The sequence below is a fragment of the Daktulosphaira vitifoliae genome, unplaced genomic scaffold, assembly GCF_025091365.1.
Source record: "Daktulosphaira vitifoliae isolate Bord-2020 unplaced genomic scaffold, ASM2509136v1 Scaffold_4, whole genome shotgun sequence".
NCBI lineage: Eukaryota > Metazoa > Arthropoda > Insecta > Hemiptera > Phylloxeridae > Daktulosphaira > Daktulosphaira vitifoliae.
The window spans coordinates 23,165,685-23,182,543 of record NW_026099575.1 but is presented as its reverse complement, the minus strand read 5'-3'; the positions used below and the strand labels follow the sequence as shown (position 1 = coordinate 23,182,543).

The 16,859-nt window shown below is 34.0% G+C and overlaps 1 protein-coding gene and 1 long non-coding RNA gene across 11 annotated transcripts in view; one reads left to right on the top strand and one right to left on the bottom strand.

Annotated features, from left to right (window-relative positions):
* Positions 1-16,859, bottom strand: part of LOC126903734 (broad-complex core protein isoforms 1/2/3/4/5-like) — a 67,359-nt gene that overhangs the window by 16,885 nt on the left and 33,615 nt on the right. For 2 of the 6 annotated variants that reach the window (XR_007703571.1, XM_050682176.1), the window contains exon 1: positions 8,411-8,710. The exons of 2 other annotated variants lie outside the window; for them this stretch is intronic. Coding sequence is in view for 2 of the 4 variants with exons in the window: in XM_050682176.1 (XP_050538133.1) it covers positions 8,411-8,456 (46 nt within the window). In the remaining 2 variants the exon portion in view is untranslated. Of the gene's footprint in view, positions 1-8,005; positions 8,152-8,410; positions 8,711-16,859 lie in introns of those variants that run through there. 2 more of the 6 variants (XM_050682183.1, XM_050682182.1) reach the window with 2 other exon arrangements.
* On the top strand, positions 3,062-16,232 carry LOC126903746 (uncharacterized). 5 transcript variants are annotated; one of them, XR_007703574.1, is made up of 5 exons: positions 3,062-3,147; positions 8,130-8,240; positions 12,837-13,037; positions 13,111-13,360; positions 15,863-16,232. It is a non-coding gene; the product is annotated as an uncharacterized LOC126903746 (long non-coding RNA). The 5 variants fall into 5 exon arrangements; XR_007703573.1 differs by lacking the exon at positions 3,062-3,147 and adding an exon at positions 7,854-8,064; XR_007703572.1 differs by lacking the exon at positions 3,062-3,147 and having other exon boundaries at positions 13,111-13,364.

The window sequence follows — 16,859 nt, the reverse complement described above, 5'->3', positions numbered from 1 at the left end:
TTATGAGCGCCGAATCAATACCGAACGGTTCGGAGGCTGAGGGTCCTCGCGCCCGCGATCAGTGGCGGGGGAGCAGGTGCGGCGGTGGCGGCAAAGCAAAAGTATAGACCGATGGAAGAAAAGGAGGGGGAGCTGTAAAAAATGTAAACCTACCCAGATTTTCTCTGGAAAAACCGCCGCCGCCGAAACCCGGATGGCAGCGCGTACAGGACAAACGACGGTGGCGGCCGCGTTTCGGGCAGGTGATGGGAAGAGGAAGCCTTTTATACTGCCGTTTTTCTCCTCTTCGTTCACCGCTTAAAATATTATTCCGTTTTTCGTAAATCCTCGATTGCTTACTACCGCCCCCACCGCCACTTTATGATTTATTGCCAAGTAGCACTTCTCCAGTGTGTACTTTTGTAATATAATGTGCACCGTATTGCCGGAGGCATCGGTACTAATTCGCAATCACTAATTACGACGAGCAGACCAACAGCGGTGCACGTAATGACAATGAGGATCTACATAGTTCAAGTCGAGAGAGATTTCAATAAAAAATATATGAGAGAAAATTCTTTTGTTTATCACAACTTTAAAAAAACAATAATAATAGATTAAGGGTTGTTTACATGAAACACGGTGTACAATTTTCTTTACCATCGCTTAATGTACACGAGTAAGAATAAAAAATTGTTTTCGTGAGACAATTAAGTGCCACAAGGCGACCCTTGGAGAGGATTCCGAGTGAATAATGTGCATAACTTCATTCGCACAAATACCGGAAGTAAATTTAAAAGTATAAAACTAATTACAAAAATTAAGTTATTAATTGAAATTAGTAATTATTGGCAATTAATTAATTAATAATTAGTTCGTAATTAATTAATTGTTATTAATTAATTATAATTAGCGAAATTAATTAAAATATAAATTTTTTAATTTATTAATTCAAATAATGAATGATAATGACTAATTTCAATTTGAAAAATAATCAAATGATTATTTATTTAGCGCGATTATAAAAATTATTATAAATAACTATATCGTGTAACTGCGTCGTTAGTTGATCTAGTAGAATATATAACGTGCGTTTATTGTAAAAGCTGAAAATATATTTACCATAGGACATTTAATTTGTATGTAATCACACAAATGTATTGGAATATATCAGCGGTGTGTCTACATAATGAGTCACCCGGGGAAGTCGTCTTAGAGTTCCTCCGAGTCTTTTGGAGATGTCATAGTCAATGAACCCCATAGAACTCGAGTAAGATGGAAAAAAATGTTATTTTTGATTTACGTTCTTGCATCTATTTAAGTTGTAAGCGTTTAAAGACAGACATTATTTTCTGAGTGAGCTTAAAAATGATTATTTCGACCAAAAATAAATTCTAGGTGGCCATCAAATAGAAACTGCCGGGGAATGTTTTAAACTCTTAATAAGCCACTGGGATATATCGTTGGATATTTATCCGGGTGATGGATAAATAAAAGTTCGCTAATGCGTAGCCTATTATTATGTTAATTCAACTTAAGTATTCCACGTATGCACTTTCATAATACAACAAGTCATGCAATTCGAAATTCATTGAAATTAGAAATTTTTTCAGCAATTATTTCAATTTCCGTGAATAAATAATCAAATAAATAGTAAAGTAACGTACAAAAAAAAAAAATAAACAAATTAATAAAAGATAAAGGAAAATCAATTATAATTAATTATACATTTAAGGAATGCGATGAGTTTTATTCTACTTTTCGTTGCATATATTTTGAATTCAAATAAACACTAAACCAATGTTTATGCGAACGTATGAAAAAGTTATTAATTATTCACTAACGAAGAAACGATAAACTATCTAGTTTCGTAAAAAAAAAAACTGTATTTACTGCTATTTGTATTTTTTTCGTCTAGAAACATAAAATTATCATCAATTGCTTATTAGTTGCATTTTGCTATGTACACAGCTGTTCTGTTTATCACGAGAAAATATTTTGTTTTTTTCAATAAAATTGATTTTGAAATTGTCAGCGTATGTAATAACATTTTATCTGCTTGTTATGATTACAGTTGTGCATAGAAAGATGAATATTATTATATAATTTATTATAATGTTCATGTTGCCACGTACAGTAGAGTAATGATATATGAAGTATATCATTACTATTATTGTATGATGGTCAGGTATTGCAAGTGCATTTTAAAAATATTCATGTCAAGTATACAACTTTCAAACAAATTAAAAGGTCACGGTGTAAAAAGTGAATAGTATTTTTTTTTGAAAAAATTAACTCTTCGAATAAAATATACAACTCGTTATGATTGTATATTCTGCGGACGCCAATTAATCCGAAAATTGGCAAAGTACAAATGTAAATTTCGCATTAATATTAAAACACTAACGTCAGACGATTAGATAAAAGTCATCGGTTTGACTTTTGTTATTTTGTGTTGCAAATAAATAATTATCGGCATTAGGATCTGTTCGGCAACGTCCGGGTAAATACACGACGAAGGCGAGCAGAATTTCGTACAATTTTTTTTATGTTGTCCGTTACGCCAGTTCAAATAAATATATATATATATTTTTTTGCGGTCCGCATGTGAACGTTGCGCGGCGCAACATTTTTTTGACCGTCTGTGTTTCAATCATCTCTTTCAATAATTCATCGGCGTACCCAATTATTTTAATGTCGTGAGACGCGCTATCGTTTGTCGATCCAAACGACTCGGCACACGATGTTATTAAAATCAGCACGCGGCGTTCTGCTCGTACAGAAATGTAACGCAAATATTAAAAAAAAAAAAATCGGCCGAGACGAAGCACATAATAATTCGGCGCGCTGCGGAAATTCGAGGTCTATGTGCAAGAAGGGTGAGAATAAATCGATAATTAGAGAAGAACGCGCGGTTCGAACAAAAGTCATTCTAAACGAAATTAACCAATGGCTTCGCATAATACGACGCATGATAATAAATTATTTCTATCAAAACGGTTGTTGCGCGGCGGCATCGCTGTAGACTTGTAACGCTGCATCGTTTATACACTTGTATATATCTATACATCTCACTCGGCCGGGTCGGCTCGGATGTTTACTCTCCTTGTTGTTGTCGAGTGAAAAAAGACGCAGAGAGGACGGCGGGGAGAAAGAGCGATGCAAAAAGTAAGTTCGTAATAAACGAAAATTAAAGTAAAAGTGAAAAGGTACTACGACAAAAAGTGTATTTAAATAAAGGCGAAATCGAACGGCGAAACAACTAAAAAAATGTTGCGAGTAAATAATAGTAACGGGCACGACGAGCGTGCGGCGGCGAACAACGCCGACGGATTTATTAGTTTCCACCGACTAATATTATTAATGTTACCTTAGTTAGGCTCCTCGTAGCCACTCGGTTGCAGTCGAATCCGTGTAATCGTGTGCAATTATTTATTTTTTAGTTTGCCTTGAAAAATATGTAAAATCGTTAACGCTTTGGAGAACAGTTGACCGTCACATAGAGATCGGCGGTGTGTGCACGATAAAAGCGAAATATTTCATTCGACTGAATAAAACATCGATGAATTCATCGGTGGGTCAGGGTGTTGACAAAATATTTGTACTTGAAAGATTTCTCATTGCGCCGGCATAAAATAAAATAATAATTCCATGGAAATGTGGAATTACAGTGAGGCGCGACGAATTTATACGAGTTCAATTTTTTAATAATGTTACTTGAAAATTTCAAGCATATTTTTAAAGGAAATAATAACAAGTTGTTTTTATTTCATTTTTGGTATGCCAGTTGAGCTTTATTATAATGATAAAAATGTTATAGCTACCAAAGGGAAAACACGAGGTACACGCTTCAGTATTTATTAATTAGTAAATATATGTATTTGCCTACATCAAGCTAACTTGACGAATAACGGCGTGACACGTTACTAAAATTGAAACGGGTAATCAAAAAAAAAAAATACAACAATAAACTTTACGTAAAAATACCGTTTTTAGGATTCACGGCGACTCGTTGTTGTTGTTACCAAATGAGTATACTAAAGTCAAGTGTACTATTTATATTATTGAAATTGTGCAATAAATATAAATAGAAAATTAGTGTGTTAACAGATTTAATAGAAAAATTGTGGGAAAACTGGACATTATTTTTGTATACTATGCTACGTGCTTATAAATTTTATGAGTTATTGTTGTTGAAGATACGACCCGCATGTGGTACGTTGTATAGATGATTATGATTTATATGAGAAAATAAGTATTAAAATGAGACTTTTTAAACAGCAAAACGAGTACATCCAAAAGCTATACGAAGCCAAAGCCTTAGACTAGTCTGCAACACGGCTTTTATTATTAATTACAATAACTGGGACAACTTGATTTGAAAAAAAATTTATAATAATACAAATCAAGATAGAGGAAGATTTCACAAGATTTTTTTTGTACATTTTATGAGTACCTTTAACACTCGAGACCGTCCCGTCAAATGCAAAAAATAACGTAAAACATATTGCGCTCGAGAAAAAAAATACCCATCGACGCTTGTGTAATTTCTTAAATGTTTTATTAAAAGCGTGATATCCTCAATAGATAAGCAATATTGTGTATTGCATTTATATACACACCGAGTATGTATATTCATTATATTCGATGTACTGATATATTTTAATACGGGTCTAGAAAGTGAAACAATAAAACATAACGAAAACAACTTGTGCAAGTCAGGCTCAATCCCTTTCTCGCTTAAATCTGAACAACAGGTCAAAATCTGTTTGTTTACGAGGCCAGTCACCCTCGGGACTTCTTTAAGGTGTCCAGTAGAAGGATAAATGACGACGCACCAGAGGGGAAAATCAGTAAACCATTTACACGAGAGTGGTGTAAACGAGAGTTTTATGTTATTTTTCTTATTCGCTCTCAAATAAAACTGTCGCTCTCTTAAAAAAAATTGTTATTTAAATCGAAAGTCATTGCCAAAATCAAAAATCACAGTAAACAATTATTTCAATCGAAACAACATTTTTTTTTTTTGAACAAATAAAATAAAACGTCCGGTCAACGCTTCAGCACAATTTCAGAATATTAATTAGACAATAAAAATTCGGTGATGATTTTACAATAATTACCATACGGTTTTCGTTCTTGTCATCATTACCCGTATCCGCTAGTGTCGGCACTAACCGTCTAGACACTTCGGTGACACGCTGCATATTTAAATATAACGTAGAATTTTAAGTCTTACCGACTTGTCTGACAATAGATAATAACTATCGAACAATACCGCTACTATAATACGGTCGTCGGCTACTAATACGACCTGAAGATGTACGACGACAATTAACACTTCATGACACGTGTAGATCAAATACCTAATTAGTCCCCACACGTTTTGTACGGAAAGCCAAAAAAGAACAGATTGCTTCGGCTTAAGTAGACACACGACGTTTGCTATCACCGAGTCCGCCATAATCAATAACCAATGCAGCCGTTCTGGCGATTAAGTAATTAAAAAGAGTTTCTTAATTCGATTGCAATGTTTGCGCGTGTATAATTGCACACGTAGCAATTAAATGATGTGTGTTCACATACTGATCTCGTAAAGCAGTACGATTTCATACTTATTATTGAAATATTGTAAACGATCATTAACATTGCTTAACGTAATGTGCACAATAAAATCAATACGTTTGAACGGTTTAAATTAATTATTACATAGTTTTATGAAATTGACAATGCGACTACTACACACGTATATATGGATAAAAAATAACATTTCTTATAATATTTCAGCGGGCCCAACCGAATTCGCAACTATTCGAAAAAACTGTTGGTATTAAATTTTTTTTAAGTTTATTATACAATACTATAGCAATTAATCGTATTGGCGGAAAATTATTTTCTATCGTTGCCTTACCAATGATGACAGTAGTGTCTTGTAATTTTATACACCGCTAATTGTTTCGTTAAGAAAAAATAAGTAAATACTAAAAGGCGTTGATCAAATACACGTTACAAATGCAATCTACTTGCATCGTCCGTGAAATTGTGTATAAATTAAAAAATTATGACATCGGCAGACACTGTTTATGGACTACTTTTAAATAAATTGTAATAAGCAACGCAACGACGTGTATAGGAAATACGCTAATGAACGACAAAACCGCTTCGGTGCGGTACATAATAAAAGGTAAAAATGTTTCGTTTAGAAAACCGATACGAACGTTTCAAAGACAACTGTGTAAACTTGCCGTCATTTTGCGTTTTTTAATTAATACATTTGATTTGCATTTATAACAGTCATTATTCTACACGAGGCACTACGAGCGGCGGCGGCGGCGTAGAAAATGTACTAATCAATTGCATTCGGCCGAGTACATCAATGACGGTCCGTAAAGTGGTTAATTCGACTTAAAGTTTGTTTGTACAAATGCCGACAAAGGTTTAACGCTAAACGGATCACTTTCGAGGGAATTACATACACTTTAGACGGGCGATTGCAGTCGGAAGTTTAGTCGTGTCGTCTTCACCCCGACCCTCCCCTTTCCACCCGGCCGACCCTCGAGGTGTTCACGGTCCAGTTTGTCGAATCCATAAGCATGTAAAGCGCTCGCGTGCCGCCTTTGGCGTGTAATCGACGCGGTAGATTCGCGGTCCACCGTTTTAATTAACAGCTCACAAAAGCAACAAGTGTTCTCGGCTCTGTGCAATGCCTGTCGATGGGATCTTACCGCATTGTATACACACCTTAAGCGTGCAATCGTGTATTAATTGGAATGTTGTCCAACGAAACGGCGTTGCGGTTAATTTCCGCGCGACGAGTACGCCACTTGTTCGTCGTCGTTGCCATTTGCCAAACGACTGTCGTTCCAATTAGCCAACAACGTCTATTGTCTACGCGCCATTAACACATTGAACCGTATGCGAAATCGGACGAAATCATAACACCGACAGTCGTAGTTTAAACATTTAAACGGTTTTCGCTGTATTTGCATAGACGCTGCTGTTTTATCGTTGAAAAGTTTCGGAGGCTGGGCAAAAGCCAACACTTTTGCGGTTAACCGCCGACGAATCGCGTTCCATTCATACTACTCAACAATGCACAATGTACTCTCTGTGCCCGTTGAAAGATTGAACCCCAAAACGGCAAGAAAGGATTTATGGAATGCAACATCACATGTTATTTGTAATAATACGTTAACCGCGACAGGGACTCGTATGGCTTTGAACATACCCCAAAAGTGTTGTCGTCGAATATAAATAGTTTGTTACGATAACAAGCAAATTCACGAGTACTTCTAGTTCGAGCGACTAACAATATTTGTTGAACTCTGTTAGTTTTTAATATTATATTGCGTTTAATAAATGAGTACCAATTGAGAATATATATACTACACGCGATTTATTTTAGATTAACATACAACAATATTTCGTTTGAGATTTTATTATCAGTCTGATAAGTAGAGATTATCTAGAAGCTTATTTATAAAAATCGAGTTTCCGATTTGATTATTTAACACTTATTGATGATATTTAAAGAAAAACAATTAAAATTTTCTATTTGTTTTCACTAGCGGTTTCGTAGTTTATTGTATTAAAAAGTCGAGCAGTTTAAAATTAATATGAGGATCGAGCATTGTGTTTGGCACAATAATTGTAGTTTTAGTCAAGTGTTTTTCCAAAAAGTACTTCCGATTTGTTATTAAAGAAATAAAACGAGAAAAACGGTACTCTAATAATTTGTAACTATAATTGCCATTTAAATTAGCCATTAAGAGTGATATATTTTTAAGGAAGTTATCGAAATAATCGTTTATTTTGGGACGGCTTACCTTGATGACGCATGTGATTATCAAACAATGTAATGTGTATTGTAATAACAATTATTTTTTCTTTATTAGCATTGCAGACTTAACGTAGTTTGCGACGAACAAAAAATAATTGCTAAATACTTTAGTAAAGTGAAATGTAAACGCACAACGAGTAAAAAAAAAAAAAAATATATATATATAATAATAAACAAGTGACTTACGTTTAACTATTGTGATGCACAACCAAAACCGTTAATTATTTTATCGTAGAACTGCAAATGTACAATTCTACAATTACCTGCCTATAAGGTATCGTTTTAAATTTTTTTTTCTTTTTTTTTATAGTGTGTTCTTGAACAATTATTGTTGTATTATATGAAATTTTAACGATTTCATCAATTTGCCGTTTCGTCCCGAGTGCAGATAACAGTTTCTCGGTAAAAAGATAAAATTGCGGTAAGTATGTAAATTTTTTTGTACGCATAAATAATTGTCAAATCGTATAAAAAAAGTAAAATTACAGTTAACAAAAAATAAATCCGTTTTTATGGGGTTGGCTTAGTACGCCGATGGAAAATTGTTATATCACGTGTTACACTTGCAAATGGGGTGCGCTGTCGACTTACCGTAGTGGTGTGGTGGTGGTGGCCTGGCGGGTTGCCGACAGGTCATAATGAAGACAGTGTTGCCCAAGTGTCGGTGTCTTGCGTAAACGTTCGACAAAGGTGACAACAACAATTACGTTCGAGATAAATAATAACTTAAAGGCGTGCGGCCGCCGCCGGACGGATGGGATGCGTTGTCCGGCCAAAATTCGTATGGGTATTACACGCGAGGCAAAGCCAACGGCGGCGGTTAACGACGAATATCGCGAACTGGTTGTACTTGCGTTGCATCAAAACGCTAACTGTCACGTTCAGCCGGTGGATTTTTTTTCGTACGTCGCCGCCGCCGCCACCGCCGCCGCCGCCGTGTCCGCCGGTGCAACGAAATCTTGAACCAGTTCCTCTCGTATAGCAGATTGCGCATATACACACACCCCGCCACTGGCCGATAGTCCCACCTCACTTCACACATGCTCACCACTCAGTCTCTGTGCCTGCCGCCGTCATCTCGGCAAATTTTATTTTATTTTTTATTAATGTTTTCGTTCATTTCCATTTGTTCGCATGTGTCTCTCCTTGTCGCTCTTTTGTCTTTCTCCATACATTTTTACTTTTTTTACTTACCCTGTCACGAAATTCGTTTATTTTATTACAATGCAAAATTTTTGGTCACAATCTAATAACGTTACCGTGGACATGTACTCATCAAGTGACCAGAAAAAAATACACTAATACAATTTAGAAACACTAGTAGTATATTATTAGCATACTCTTAAAAAAAAAAATTGCATGTTACTGTTAAGTTTTCCTCGAGCACATATCTCTATTGAGTAGCACTTATTGACCAGATGCAGTTTTGTTTTATTTCCATTATTTCGAAAAACACTGAGTGGCTGAAAACCGGGGGGAAACATGGGTTTACCGCTACAGGGCGGCGACAGTGGCCCCGCGGGGTGTTAACGCCCTTTGGCTGTCACAATAAAAGAGTATTACGGACTTATTTATGTACTATAAGTTTGTAAATGATTGTCTAAAAATAACTTAAGGCTCTGGTGTTCTCTAAACATTTCCAGTTTTCAAAAAGTCAATGGCCCTGTTATAATTATTATTGTTATCGATAAAGTCGAGAGTAATAATTGATTTTTACCAATTTTTTATTTCAGCATTGTATAACGTGGACGGATTGAAAAAAAAATCGCTCGTAATGTTATTCTGGCCGTCATATTCATACATTATTGAAACGCTTGCCTACCTCAAACAACTTAACGTTGTTTCTATCGTAGCCTTATTTATATTCAACATTAAAATGCCCTTTTTTTTACCAGTGTTTTGATTTGGTTGAATTTTACTTATCATCTGCTAATCTCATGACTCGTACGAATTTGATTTTTAATAGTTAATTTACCGTTATAATTTTCAAAAAACATTTTTCGATACTAATACTCAATAGGAGATAAAACTTGTGAAACTTAAATCTTATAAGTTCTTGATTATAATTATTTTCTTATAATAACGTCAATTATTATAAAATGTATTTTTAATATTCTGATAAATATTTAAATAATTTTAACTTGTTTTTCATAGATAATAATATTATCTGTCAAATTATGGTAGATAATAAGTTTATATTGCCATTTTTTTATACATTTATTTTCATTTGCTATGTTTATTTAAAATTTACCAAATTCTCCGTTCAATACTACAAAATAAATTTCTTGATTTGATAAGATCATCATAGTTAAAAGAAACTCGAGAATAGCTATTAGTTGAAATTTTTATCACCAAACCGCTAAATTGTAAATGCAATTTATACATAAAGTTTTTATTTAAGTAATATGAAAATGTTTGCAAAAATTTATCATTACAATTAATGACAATATGCAGCAACTAACAGGATTCTTGGAAAACGCATTATTACAGTTATTAATTGATTAAACATAGTACACGGTTATTAGTACATTGAAATAAAATTAGCTTAACTTGTGTTTTTGTTGTTAAAATTGTTATGCAAAATTACTATTCATATGATAAATGAATTCGTATTAACGAAGAAATTGAAAAAAAAACTCTTGTGCGAGACTCGAACCGATAACCTTTGAGTATTGTCAGACACTTTGTTTACACTATCTTTTGTCTACTACTATCTACTATAAATACTACTATAAAAATACCGATGAAATGTTTAGGATTTAAGTTTCAACCGCTCGACAAACCACCACCGATCATAATAACCCTCTCCATCGCGTTTAATTTTACGGTTCACCCTTAGCGCTTTAACCGCGTAGGAAACGTCTTTGCATAGCTTTGTACGTACAACGTTCTTCAGTTGTAATACTAATGTGTATGTATCAAGAAGTTGGCAAGTAGTCGGGGGAGATGGTTATTTATTTATTTAACTTGCGCGCGCGGTGGTACACAAGACACGGCGGCGGAATCAAAAGAGACTTCCGCGAAACGTTCGATTCGAAATTATAGGTATATATTTTTGAGGAATTCAAAAGTGTGGGGTGGAAAATCAAACCTAAGCAGCGCGGCCCCGCACCGCCGCCCCCACCACCGTCGCCACCCTATTACGCAGCATTAAAAGTTTCATGCAGAGCGAATATCGTCGGCTGTGTTGCCATAGGGATAATCGCATTAAAATCTAAAATGGTCTCCCGTTACACCTTGTTCGTTATTAAAATCCTCGGTATATACACATTCAAAAATTATTCCGCGGTTTGCAAACGGTCGCCCCCGCCGCTCCTCAGCCCCGTCGCGTAAATGAATATGCGGCCATTTTTACCTCCGTATTCGTGCGCGAGTATTGAGAAAGGCTATTCGTGCGGCGGTTTTACTGAAAATTTGCCAATAACGATTCGTACAATTACATATTGTAATTTTGATTGCGATACGGCGCACACGCAAAAGTGGGCTAATCAGGAAAAAAACGACGACGACGACGCGACGATGTCGTCGTTCTTAACGTAAAAAATGTTGTAACGCCCATCGACCAGGAAATCGAAGTGAACTAGTAAACGAAAGCGTCTAGTATTGGGTTAGAATTGTGTCTATGCGCTACCTACACGTGTACTTATTGCAAATAATGGCCGACTCGATGCACTGGGGCGTAACTAGCGCGACTAGATAATAGCTCGTCGAGACATCGAGTCTGTTTCAGGTATTCTGTAAAATGATTGCTCGCCGGCAACATAATTACTTACTGGGTTCATGGTGGCCTGTTATCAACCGTATCGTGACCATTAAAAAAAAAACAGAATTATCAACAACTGGTAACAATTAAAAGTAAAATCTTATCTAGTTATATGGGTTCTGTAAAAATTGATTGGAAAATAAAACCAATGTACGTTATCTTTATCTAGCTTTAATGACTCAAAGTTCACCTAATCAACATTCATTGATGTATAATTTGGATCAATGACGTGAATGCACTAATCTGTTGCAATATTGCTACTATTACATACAAAATATGGTGTTAATTTTTAAAAATACACTTCTTCCAGAAATCTTCATTATTCTACCTATACACCATGACACTGCACTATTGTTACATTATCAGATTACCGACGGATAACAGGGTTCGTGGTTACCACACTCGATAACACTACAAAGCCGATAGATTTTGAAATTAAAACTAATAAACAATTGTGTAATCGATTATTTCCCCTTTTAAAATTGATACGTCAATTAGTCAATAAACCAAGACACAATATTTCGTGTTTGAACATTTTCCAAAATCGCTCATTTTTCTATTTAATTATATTATTTATTCAAAATTACTGTTTACACTTGGTTAATTTTCATAGTTAATAACAATTATAATTAAAACTATCTAATTTAAATAAGTCTAAAAAATGGCTTTCATTACTTTTACTCACTTCTGACGTTTTATGCAAAAATATATTAAATTCCTGTTTTTCATAAACTCTAACAATAAATATCTCAGATCATTATGTTTTAATTTTTTCTTTCTGTTAAAATGAATAATTAATAACCAGTTTACAATTGTACCGGGAAAATTGTCTACGTTTTTGAGACTAGAACTAAGATATACACAATCCTTTTTACAATTTAAAAAATATTTTTAGTGCTAAGTAAATCTTTAAATGTGTCCATTATGTTTTGAACGCATGCATATTTTATCCTCGAGACAACAGTTTTCACCAACTGAAAAATGTATTTAATAATTGTTTTTTTTGAGTTTCTATTTTTAACACGGATATTAATTTAAATATTTTAGCTATAAATTTCAAGTATTAATATTATTGCATATAATTCAAATATCAGTCTAATTGTTTGAGTGCTATGGTTACTTGAACATTGATTTACAATTTAAACATTGAATAATAGTTTTCTTTTGACATGATAAGATTAGAAATAATGTTAAAATTCTGTGTAATGGGAAGATGTTGAAATTGTAAATGTTTATACTTCAATAATTTTACAGAAAAATGTTCAATTAAGATAAGGAAAAATATTAAATTGTAATAGTGCACCTTAAAAAACTCATTTGTTTCTAAATATCTAAATCGATCGTATAATACACAATAAAAAACAAAATCATGTGAATATATCGTACTTGTTTGACATTTCAAAAAAGGTCACATCTCTAACTCAGTCAAAAAGTATTGGGTTAGTAGCCCCAATGGTTAGTAGTATATATTTTATGTAAAATTATTAGAATAACATAAAAACGATTGAATTTTCATTTTACTTTACAGACAATTGAAATTCAACTTATGTGCGCTGTATTCTCAGAATTTATAATGTCTACTTCCGGTAAACTAAAATGTACACATAAATACGGAAGAGAAAAGTTTTATTTACAAAACATGGCCTTTAGAGCGGTTGTTCGTCAGGACACGATGCCTAATAGTGTACGCCAGAAATGGACGGCGATTAAAAAGGGTGAATAATGAAAAAAGCTCTCGGGAAGAAAATATGGCGGAAGCTACGTTCTGCGACAGCGGTGTAGGTATTATACATTTTTATAAAACTAAATCGGGGTTGGTACGAGTGAGCCTGTTGTGGAGGGATGTGTGCCGGATCGAAACTTTAAATTCGCAGTTTAACTCAAGGGATTTGTAACATTGCATTGAGGGAGGGTTCAATTTATCCTTCTAATTCTGATTAGTCATGCGGGAAATAAAATCAATACTGGCAATAAAAAACCGCCCGAGAGGATGTAAATGAATGCCGCATGCCCGCGATGTTTGCTCAAATATTACCACCGCCTTCTCCTCCGCCGACGACATCCTTTATACTCCAAGCACAAGCACATGCATACATTTTCACATGTTTTATTTATACTCTCCGTCCCTCTGCGCTCGTGTATGTGTTTTATACGGTATAAAATATTTACCATTAAAAATGTCGGTTTCTAACGAGTACCCTGCGTGCATCAATACAATCACGTCTCTCATACGCCTCCTGGCAACGGCAATAATAAGTAATTCGATGAACGGACACGACTTCCCGAACCAAATGGCCAAAATAAGTTACCATAGTCTTCGTGTCGAAGAAATATTTCGATTTGTGATTCTTCCAGTAGTTCGGTTCATTTTTAAAGTGCTTAAAAAACATGTCACCGTATAATAGCCGCCACAAATCAAATATTTGTCTGTTAAAAACAATTTTGTCGAATTACTCGCAATCAACACTGTGTCCTTTGAATTTTCAATAATTCCACGGTGGCTGGGTGAATTGATAAGTCATACGACTCACGAAATAAATAAAACAAATGTCTGTTTACGAGCAAACGAAGCATTTATAAATGATCTCGTCTCACGGGCATGCAACATTAAAGAGATCACTATATATTTAACGGTAGTTTACTTTTTCGGCGGAAAAAAAGCACTTTCGCCCTTAACGGCGTTTCCGCGGTGAGATCCTCCCCCCTTTACATCCACAACGTCTTCTCCTAACGGAATAAATTCATTTTCTCGGGCGCCGGCAGTACACATGTACATAATGCAAATTAGCGAGGTCGTTTATAAATTTTCACAGAAGGGATCGCAGATTTTTCCGTTAATTCCATGAATATTCACACACAAACAACGTAACCCGTATCGTTTGTTCGGTGTTGATGTAGTCCAAAACGATTATGCACTGCCAAACACACACCGTACGCATTTCCGGCAATAATCTGAACGCGACAAAGGAGTGGGCGTGAGGTGTGCGGACACTGTAGAACGCGGTGACGCTTTATCGACTTACCTTGACGACATCATTATGCGTATTTCCGAACCGATAACTTAGACGGGGCACAAGTGCATTATTGTTATTGCAAGTCGATCAATCATACGACAATAAAATGCATTTACGCCTTGCAAGAAATACACACACAAACGACGACCATCAGAGACGCAATACGAAATGTATTGACCCGCGTACCGATCATCTCCATAACCTAACCCAACCTGGATGCCGTTGATTAATACACACGTTTCTAGTTTGTACGTGTCCGGTGTCGTTTTTTACTAGAATCGTTCATACACTCAATATCGGTTTGACGAACGTCCAGTGCTTTCGGCAAAGTCAAGTGCACCCGTCCCCTCGTTGACCGTTTGACGGACAGCTGTAAAAAATATTGATGGCAAAGTAGTAGTAGCCCTTGCTGAGCGGCTGATGTACTTTCGATAAGACAATGTACGTGGTACATAGTTGTGGTTGCCGCGAATCGAAATGATTATTGTAATTGTGTATGAAGAACACCAGAGTTATGACTGATGGTGTACCATATTATCTAAGAGAACTCTTGACCTCCGACAGATTTTATTATCATGTAATATTAATCATTTGCAAACATCCTAGCGAACTAATAAATAAAAAAAACACCATCGTTACACGTGCGCTTTTATGCGAACACAGAGAATATAAAAAATATTGAGCACGAATATTTAAAAGTATACACGATTATTTTTGATCTACGACAACTAACTTCGGTTTGATACTCAAGTCGGGTAAACTGACTATTATATGCGAAATTTAAGTGCGCGTGGTTAAATAGCATTTCAGAAATAAAAAATTAATTTTTAAAATGGAAATCATACGAACTTCAGGGTGTTGATCATTATTCTGCTAGATTAGTAACATTTTAACATTATACAAATTTTATTATATAAAAATAAATAGTTAGTAAAACCTCGATGAAAGTAATTGCTATCTATAATTGAAGAGTTAAGTGCAACAACCAGATAAGTTCAACTTTTCAGTATTTTTCTTTTTTAATTTTGATTAACAATGATTTTGTTGAGTAATTTCGTACAAAACGAGTTCTTTTTTTCCTATTATTTATGATGATATTTAATTTAGAAAAACCATTTTACCATTGCTATTGATGAAAATTTTTTAATAAAATTGCTTCTTCTGAAAAATTAAAAAAGAATTGGACTTATCTGGTTGTTGCACCCAGCACTTCAATTTGTATAATATAAAATTAATATTAACAGTGAATATTTTGTTGTTGAACAGCCAAAAATGTTAAACAAAGAATATAGTAATAAACTAAACCGTGGAAGAATACGGTAATGTATTTGTACATTCTAACAGGTCGCTGGAACAAGATGGCAGAAAGGACAGTGGAAATACAGAAGAGCAAAAGCATCATTTTGCCCCTCACTAATGAATTAAACAAAAAAATTATTGTTAAATATTTGTGTTATGTGTCTTCAATATTTTAATTTAAAAAAATCGTTTAATATCCATTTCAAATTTTGTAATTAAATTATTCTTGTAATTTGTGCGATAGTATTTTGTTTATTGTTATTCTATTTTCAATTGTGACATTTTATTAACCATAAAAAAATATGTTGTCAAATTCTTTTTTTATTTAATACTTCATTTATACAGTTCTAAATTTTAATGTAGTAAAAGTTATTTTGCTTAAAATGTTTGATTTTGAATGTCTTACAAATTTAACAAGCTAGTTTCCAAAGTTAATTATTACAATACAACATTTTGCTATTTTATCAATAATTACTAATAATATAATAAAATAAATACGTATTATCAAGGGTAAAGTTTATAAACTACCTGATTTCACTATATAATACATATATATATATATAGATATATACTATATATACTTAACTAAAATTCGCCAAAAAAAGGTTTAACTGCAATTTTAGGTTTGTAACAATCAAGAGGACCTATTTTTAATCATTTAATTTTTACTTCTGCATATAAATAAAATAGTTCTGTCACTCCTGTATGTTAAATTATTTAACCATTTTTTAAAAATTTTTAATAATTACCAAACTAAAGAATAAATAATTATTAATTGAATTTTTTTCAATCCCAATGGATGAAATAGTTTACTAGCTAAGTTACTAATGAACAGCGAATAGTAAACTCGCAACTAATTGATTGATTTAATTTTAATTTAAGTGATACAACATTTTATTTTTTGCGAATTCAACGAAAAATAACTTAAAAACTTTATAACTATTATAAGTGACAAACAAATTAA